This window comes from Penicillium angulare, assembly GCF_028827245.1.
Source record: "Penicillium angulare strain IBT 27051 chromosome Unknown utg000003l_segment0_segment0, whole genome shotgun sequence".
Classification (NCBI taxonomy): domain Eukaryota; kingdom Fungi; phylum Ascomycota; class Eurotiomycetes; order Eurotiales; family Aspergillaceae; genus Penicillium; species Penicillium angulare.
Window position 1 is genome coordinate 2,241,439 of NW_026623162.1, and position 8,985 is coordinate 2,250,423.

Consider the following 8,985-nt stretch of genomic DNA (forward strand, 5'->3'; position numbering starts at 1 on the left):
TCCGCATGTGAGCATCAACTTTTTGTCCCCTTTTCTTTTTGTTACTCTATCGTATAACCTCGACCGGATGCTCCTGGCTCAAGAATTGATCTGGTATCGATTTTCCCGACACCGCAGTCGATTGATAACGTTCAACTAGTACATTACGGGGGATTAATTCATGAGAGGAGGGGAAGGAAGTGGAGGTGGACAATGTGGAGCTCCACACCCAAGTCTCATCAGGAAGTTTACCTACTGAGATCATGCTAGGATCCACCTCGTTATCGACCAAACAAATTGCTCGTCAAGCTATGCACAATACCGGACTCCACGCCCTTTTCAAGGATCCTCCAGAGGGTCCAGAGTGGGAGCCATAAATACATATCGTAACCCTATCTGCTACCTAAAAGTTGTCATGCCGCAGCATCTAACAATTCACACAAGCTCACTTCACCATCATTCAAGTTACTCAATGGGGTCCATCGGCTACAACGAAGAACATGCTCCTAAGGGCATGGGCCACTGTGGAAATTACGAGATTCTTGAAGAACCGAGCCGATCTCGTCGCAAGATCCGGATTATCGTAATTGGAGCCGGCGCAAGTGCGTTAAACCTTGCACACGAGATCGATACAAGTACACTGGACATTGAGTTGGCGCTGTATGAGAAGAACCCTGAAGTTGGTGGAACTTGGTATGAGAATCGATACCCCGGATGTGGATGTGATATTCCCTCGGTAAATTATCAATTCTCTTGGGCACCTTCTCCTGACTGGACCTCATTGTAAGTATGCACGATTGTTTCTTGATTACCATTTCAAAAAACATAAAATATATGATAAATCTTTGAAATAATCAAGCTGACTCGACCTGGTGCAGCTACTCGGGGGCGCCCCAAATTTTGAATTATTTCAAAGGAATTGCGGATGATTACGGACTGCGCAAATACATTCACTTAAATCATCAAGTCATAGGTGCATCATGGGATGAGCATGATGAACAGTGGGTTATCCAAATCCAGAGAGGTGACGACCCCGAGGATGTTTTTGAGGACAGAGGACACATCCTAGTCAACGCGTCTGGTGTTTTGAAGTGAGCAAAATCATATCCCACTGTACGATGGAGGTACCATGACTAATTTAGTGATTAGCAAGTGGAAATGGCCTGCAATTAAAAACAGAGAAACCTTTCAGGGGCCTATACTTCATAGTGCACACTGGGATGATCAAGTTGAATTAAAAGGGAAACGCGTGGCTGTGATCGGCTCAGGGTCCTCAGCAGTACAAATTATTCCAACTATTCAGCCCGGTGAGCTCAAGAATACCAAGAAGAATATAGTAGCGAGATCATTTCTAATAAGCGTTATAGCGGTGTCTTCTCTGAAATGTTTCATTCGCAGCGCCTTTTGGGTGACTGCTGGGTTTGGTCAGCGGTTTGCAGGAAAAGGAGGAGCCAACTTCAAATGTCTAACACCTGTAACAATTTTTCTCAGAAACCAAGGATAATAAGTTAACGATTTTCAGACAATGCGAAGCAAAGAGAAATACTCCGGGACAACCCACAGAGATACTTGGCATACCGCAAGAAAATTGAATCCGAGCTGAACTCTCGTTTCCGATTCATTCTCAACGGATCGAAAGAGCAGGCAAATGCCAGAGCGGTAAGACAGCCATACCAATATCTTCAACTTGTCAATAGCTTCTGTGACTGATTAACTCGCTAGTATGCCGAGAAAGACATGCGATCTAAGCTCGCTAGTCATCCCGAGATTGCTGACTGGATAGTCCCGAAGGATTTTGCAGTAGGTTGTCGTCGACCCACGCCTGGAAACGGATACCTCGAGGCACTCTGTAGCGAGAACACCGAAGTTGTCTCTCAGTCCGTCGCAGAGATCACTTCCAAAGGGATCAAAACTGCTGATGGCGTTGAGCATAAAGCCGATGTGATTGTATGCGCAACTGGTTTTGATGTTAGCTGGCGGCCATCGTATCCTACGATTGGCCGGGGAGGACACAGTCTCAGTGAACAGTGGAAGGATATTCCGAGGACCTATCTTTCAATCACTGTCCCGAACTTCCCCAACTATTTTAGTAAGAGCATATATATTGCCATTGTTGGCATATGACCTGGAAAGCTGACAATATTTGAATAGTTTTCAACGGCCCCTTCGGCCCATATGGACATGGAAGCTTTCTCCCAATCACAGAGACCCTATCGCGTCATTTTCTCCAGATCCTAGAGAAAATGTCGTCTGAGGGTGTCACTTCCTTCGAACCAAAAGAAGAGGCAGTCGCTGATTTCTTCGAGCACCATAGGCAATTTATGCCGCGTACAGCTTGGACATCTCCATGTCGTTCTTGGTTTAAGCAGGGCACTGTTGATGGCGAGGTAATGATGTGGCCTGGTTCTAGAATACACTTCTTTGAAACGATGAAGCAACCCCGGTGGGAAGATTATAATCTTCGATATACGACCACTAATCGATTTGGATACCTCGGAAATGGATTTGCCGCCCGTGAGTTTGACGGAAGTGACATGTCTTGGTATCTCGGAACTTTAGAAGGTAATGAACAAGCCTATCTACCAGATGAAGATTTTGAAGATTTCATGGTTTGTTAGTAAGCTTAGTGGCATTTCAATCATTCAATCATTCAAGAATTTATGTTCAAAGCTATATCATGATATCGTGTTTTATCGTCTAAAATTACCGATGTCTCCATTTGCCTTTCTATATGTCTTTCTACTTATCTTTCCATTTGTCTTTCAACCTGGTTTGTCTTCCATGTAGAGCTTATAGTACAGGCAGCGGTGTAATAAGCGGCACAGATTATATATGGCCAACTTGAAGAGGTTTTGTATGATCGCTCATATGGTAGGTACCCCGTACCCCCCTAATTTTCCCACTTCAACCAATCGCACTTATTCATTATCCACCCACCCTCTTCAAGCATTCTACCACCATGCTGGTAAACTATCGTGTAGCCTTTTAACTGGCAGAACCGATACAGATGCCTTGATCTCACGAACATCCAGACTGTCCCCAAGCTTGCCCCAACTTAGGCAGTTGATAGAATGATACCCCCCTCAAATAATAAAACGCCCAATTCCTAAAATCCTGCAGAGAAGAAACCCCCTTGGAGCAGCACGAACTACAACGGGCGAAACGTTTTCACGCCGATAATTAACCATTGGTATTTTGAAATGCATGATCAGGGAAGCAGTTATCACGGAGGTATGGATAAAAACGAAGACTATCTTACATCAAGTGATACGAATTCTCACAAGTTAGTATTGGCTTTCGCCTACGAAGCTTGCACTGCATCTACGCCCCGGTACTCAAAGTATTTGCTCCACTCAGGGTCATTGATAAGACCCTCCTTCAGACTCTTCTCATAAGTGATGGAGATCTCTGGGCCTTCATCCGATTCGGGAGATGGATCACGCGATGGGTAGATAATGATCACACCTGGAGTCATCTGGTCAATCAGATGGCGGTATGTAGCCGGCTTAGCAAAACCAAAATTTGCATTTGGAATATTCGCATCGCGGTGGTCCGTCTGAAGCAGTGACATGGGTGGAAAAGAGTCAATGCGGAGGTTCAGTGAGCTCTTGTCTCGTACGGTGGCCACCATATCCAATGCTGCGTCCAAAGCCTCCTGCGTCATGCAGTCGGTCATCTGGCGGACATATGTAGCAAGCTTGGTGAGCGGCCACTCGGTGATGACCTCACCTGCCGTTGGTTGGGTCACCGGAGCTGTGATAGAGAGACTTGCGGACATTACATTGCGCTGGATGCGTGGCGATACCTTTGGACTATGCAATCGTCGCCGCATATCAATAGCTTCTGACCAGAAGAGAGGTTCCGAGAGGCTTGGTTTGAATACTGGCTCACGCAAGCGGGTTACAGTTCGCCAGATAAACGCCGAGAAAGCATCGTAAGTAGAGATCCACGATCCACTTTCAGTAGGATAAGCGAGTTTCTTTAATTCCGCTGCCTTGCTCTTGGGCAAATGAAAGAGGAGCATTTCAGCTGTGATATGACCGGGGTGTCGCTCGGGTGCTGGGGGGCCATCGACGCGCTTCTCCTCGGGCACATTCGGCTTCGTGAGGCGAGATAGGTCGAGGCAGCCCATGTCCCATAATGGTGCAGCTGTATTGTTCATTATTGAGAAACAATTTTCAGCAAGTTGATGCGTGAGTCCAGCCCAGCCCATAACATCATTGGAATAGTGATGATGGTGCATGATAAATACAAGGCCACCACGGATGAAGTTGGCCTTGTAAGATGCGACAACAGGGCTATTTTCGGGACGCGCCTCCGGCTTTTCTCCATATGTCATTGGATTGACACTCCAGCGTTTGATATCGCCGAGAATGGAGGTACGGTAATTTCCCTGACGGATGTCGTCAAAGGATGGATAATCTTTCTCATCTTCGGGTGAGTCCACCCATTGAACATAAAAGCGTACCGTACTATCCCGCTTCTTAACAAAGGAATAGCCGCCATCAGTATCCTTCTCGATACTACCACAGATATGCCTTGCCTGACTTAGGGTCATCTCAAGACCCTGCTTGAGGACCGCAGCTACTCGGGGTTTGTTGGCGTCGTCAATTTCGAAAAACAAGGCATAATTGTTATAAGTGCAGGGAGTAAGGTAGTCGAGAGTCGAGAGTTTGAATCGTTCTTCCTCGGGGTCATTTTCCCAACCCAATGGGTGAAGCTCATAGACGTCTTGCTTTGGCATGCTGATTGGTATTATATGAGTTTTTGGCAACGTATAGCTTTGCAAAAGCAACAAGTCTGTACAAAGCGCTTATAGCCGAAAGATTTATGAGTCTCCTTCCTGTCACTAGCACGTGGTCAAGGAACCGATGGTACATAGTAATGACTACCCCTGAGTACTGATTGGCACGGAATAAAATCCTCTAGTCCAGGGTAACAGGGGTTGGAAACACCTCGTTGGGCAACTCAGCGGTGGGGTGTTATGCTGACGAGGATGCCGTTTCATTAGGTGGGTCAAACTTTGATTCTTTTCAAGTAATTGACTCGATCAAGTACCTGGTAAAACAGATCTTCATCCGGAGATTTGACTATCAGTATTTTTGAGAAAAGGGCCAACGCTAATGAAGCTTGAATCGCGACAAATCTGGATCCGTACATATCCCTGATGTTTGAAATTTGCAAATAAAACCAATCAATAAAATGATATGCGAGCGAGAGGATTGACTGCCATGTGAATTCCTGCATCTTTAACGCGCTAAATCACCACTTTACGCTCGGATCGCGTATTAGCGACACACCATTTAGCCTTGGAACAGGGATTAGGCATTAGCGAGATGAGTAATAGACTTGAAATGTTCTATATTCCAAGGACCTGACCTCACAGTATAGACATTTTCCCCCTCCATACTAACGCCCCGAGCTCCGGTTTAAAAATAAATTTTAGACCGAAGATAAAAGAATTAGGCACGAGATTACGTATGATACAAATTTACCCATGCTTGTATGGCCAAAGTGTTCAATTCTCAGCTTTGCGGTGAAAGTATTTCCGCAGGATTTTAGCGCACGAACTAGTGCCTTTTTATGAATAGCGTGCTACACCATGATTTTTCTTACACTTTGCACTTCACTTCCTTCCCATCCTATGAATAATATAATGGTAAGTGAAGAGTATTTGAACTCGGAACATGTACTCCGTAGGGAATTCCCAGAGCCCCCAAGGTCCGAGGAGGCACAAGTAGGTCAACGAATCATATAATGCAAGATTTTCATGATTGAGGTGATTAACTTTTGGGGCGTTGGATGTTGTTAGTAGAGGTTTACGGAAGGAAGATCCCGATACCTGACACCTTGCTTGGCATCCCCGAGATCAACACACATCGACCTGCTTATGGTTAGCTTAGGAGGAGCCAGCCAAATGGGTAGAGCCGTACCGAGGGCCGGACATTAGTACAACATACCACAATCGGAGATATCGTACGGAGCCATCCGCATAGAGAACTAGGCAACTGTGGGCCCACTTTGAATCCGTGGCGTAATTTACCACGAGCTAGACCATTGTCAATGCGAATTACGGACTACGTAGACAATGCCCTGTCTCAACGGGTATCCTCCCGTATCTAATGGCTCCTCCCGACCGTTTGGAACTTGCCAACGAGAGACAGGTCTGGATGTCTCCTGAAGATCACTCTTGGAATCCGAAGAGGACGTGTCAGTTATATGAAGACATTTTCCTGGCACATATTTGAGCCCCTAGCAAGCCTTTTCCAGTGTCACCTACAGCTTTTCAATGGATTTGGACGGCCCTGCACTTGCGCCGCCAGCTGGCATCACCTCCAACCTAGACAACCCCCCCAACAATAACCCTCTTGCTATCGGCGTATTTTCAACATGCGCAGCCATTGCAACGATATGCTTTATCATGAGGGCGTATGCCCGGATTTTCATACTGAAGAAAATAAAAATAGAAGAAGGTGAGTTTTTGTTTCGAGGCCTGCTTTGAAGAAACTAAGTTGACGATGGCATTCGATTATAGGACTGATATTATGCGCATATGTCTGTCAGCACTGTTATTGGCCTTTATTTAGACCCCATATGTACTAATATGCGCACAGGGATGCTACTGGGGTGCAGTTTCCTCACTTTTACGCCTGATTGGAACACCGGGTTATTTTGTCCACACGTGGAATGTCCGCGTCCGAGACCTAATTCCTACACAATATGCAAGTCCATGGAAACTACTTGAAGGGACCATATTCTAACGTGGATTAGTACGTATTCTTATTCGGAGTATTCTACTCGGTCGTTCTGGCATCATTGAAGGTGTCAATTTGTGTTGAGTGGTGTCGACTATTTGCACCCCTGGGTCGTCAAACTCAGGGATATTTCTGGTGGAGTGCTGTTGTTGTAATATGCATCCAAATAGCCAACGGAATCGCTACCGTGGTGGCCCTCAATTTGCAATGCATCCCCCAGCGCGCCATCTGGGATATTACGATCACGGCTACGAGCAAGTGTTTTGACCTTTACAAATTGCAGGTGGCTTCTGCAAGTATTCAACTAATATCAGATGTCATGATATTACTCCTTCCACAGGGAGTAATTTGGGGATTGAAGATGACATGGCAGAAACGAATGGGTATATCTATCATTTTTGCACTTGGATTATTGTGGGTCATTTTCTAATCTTCCCTCGACGTTGAGGTATTCAATATTATTTTGGTATTCTTGCGACTGACACAAAGAAACTACTACTAGGGCATGTATCTGCGCCGCATTCCGCCTATCCACAACGATTACGCATGGAAATTCCGCCGACTCCATATATACCCTTGGCCCATTGGCCTTCTGGGCGACTGCAGAGATGACTTGCGCTTTCTTTGTAGTCTCCCTGCCCTGCATCCCTAAGATCATAAAGGAGATTAGAGGCACCAGGAACCTTATGAAGACACTCGGAATATTCTCATCTGGTGTCTCATATGACCATAATCACAAGGACAATACTGGGCTCACTTCCACGAACCATAGCAGACTTGGGAGTACATCTGCAAGCGCCTACTATAAGCTGGATCACCTTAAGTCTTCAGAGTCCACGGAACATTTGCACAAAGATGGTGGTGGTTCAGACTTAAAAATTACACGCACGACAAAATTTATGATCACCGAGGATACTAGCGAGGATACTAGCGAGGACTTTAGACAGAACAAGTCTGTTTATCCATAGATAAGCAGCGAAAACTGTGATTTGGGCGGGTATCAGGTCATCTTCAGGGATAAAAAAGTGAGCAAGCACAGGAAAGCTTCGCGTGGCTAGCTACAAAATCAATGAAATGTCTTCATGTTTGTATAATACACATGCATCCTCGAGCAAGCATTGACCAACTTGAAGGTTGAAACGCCACCTTGGAAATTTGAAAAGATTGTAAAGCTCAGGTCCCGAATGTGCTGGGCTTTTCGTGCCGTAAATTCAAAGATCGTTTCAGTTCTAGACCAAAAAGGATTCAAAGGATTCTCCACCTTCAAGACGTCCAAAAGATATTTTGAATTTGGTCCTGGCACATTCCTTTCATTTCAAAAATACCTCCCCCAAGATGAGATTTCTCTGCCTACATGGCAGGGGCACATGCTCCCAGGTATGATTTTCAATTTCCTCTATGAACTTCGCTAACCCTATTTTACATAGATATTTGAGATACAAACTGGTAAGCCTTTCAGTACAGCAGCACATTTGAAGGAAGAGCAATGGATAGTGCGGAAAATACCAAAGAAAGGCCTGGGTTTTCTGACCTCCATTTTAGCGGCAATTCGAGAAGAGTTCACAGATCACGAATTCATCTTTATCGACGGAACTTTCCCTACAGAACAAAACAACGGTATGCTAATTGTTTGATGAAACACTGGGTCTAACCTAAGCGAGTCGATTGACAAATAATAGGTGTTACCATCGTGACGGGCAGCTCTTATGGATTCCTTCCCGCCACTGTCAACAACTCAAGAGAGGTCCGTGATGCTGTGGCGGCATTAGCAGACTACGTGGATCATGAAGGTCCATTTGATGGCATGATGGGTTTCTCCGAGGGGGCAATCATGGCAGCGACACTACTTGTCGAGGATGCCAAAAATTCCGCTATGGGGTTGAAATGCGGAATATTTTTTAGTGGTGGATTACCATTGGATCCGGAACTACTCCGCGGCGAGTGTGTGCGCTGTGTTGACCCACTCACCGATGGAGTTGCGATCCGCGTGCCTACGGCGATTATAGTGGAGGAAGATCTTGGCCGTCTGAGTTGTCGCTCGCCCCTTTCAGGTTTATGGGGCCAGGGGGATATCAGTCGGGGCTTAGTTGACATATGTGAGCCATCTTTGCGTGAGGTGGTTCTGCATAGTATTGGTCATCAAATACCATCATTCAAGTCCCCAGAACTGAATGCAATTCTCAGAGCCATGGAGAGGACAATCGATCGAGCTACAGAGTTATATATCGAGTCTTGAATTATTTACTTTTAC

General features: G+C 45.6%; 3 protein-coding genes across 3 annotated transcripts; 2 read left to right on the top strand and 1 right to left on the bottom strand.

The window, feature by feature from the left end:
• Nucleotides 1-451: 451 nt before the first annotated feature.
• On the top strand, nt 452-2,597 carry N7478_002994 (flavin-containing monooxygenase; the record flags this gene model as incomplete). The annotated part of the gene is made up of 7 exons (XM_056919208.1): nt 452-762; nt 858-1,070; nt 1,129-1,286; nt 1,347-1,453; nt 1,513-1,638; nt 1,702-2,068; nt 2,131-2,597. 7 exons carry the CDS (start codon nt 452-454, stop codon nt 2,595-2,597), a joined length of 1,749 nt encoding a protein of 582 aa, XP_056782366.1.
• A 683-nt stretch (nt 2,598-3,280) lies between these two features.
• N7478_002995 (Transferase) lies at nt 3,281-4,723 on the bottom strand (the record flags this gene model as incomplete). The annotated part of the gene is made up of 1 exon (XM_056919209.1): nt 3,281-4,723. One exon carries the CDS (start codon nt 4,721-4,723, stop codon nt 3,281-3,283), a length of 1,443 nt encoding a protein of 480 aa, XP_056782367.1.
• A 3,346-nt stretch (nt 4,724-8,069) lies between these two features.
• On the top strand, nt 8,070-8,970 carry N7478_002996 (Serine hydrolase FSH; the record flags this gene model as incomplete). Its single annotated transcript, XM_056919210.1, has 3 exons — nt 8,070-8,111; nt 8,162-8,351; nt 8,414-8,970. The coding sequence occupies 3 exons, from the start codon at nt 8,070-8,072 to the stop codon at nt 8,968-8,970; spliced, it is 789 nt and encodes a 262-aa protein (XP_056782368.1).
• Nucleotides 8,971-8,985: the final 15 nt, after the last annotated feature.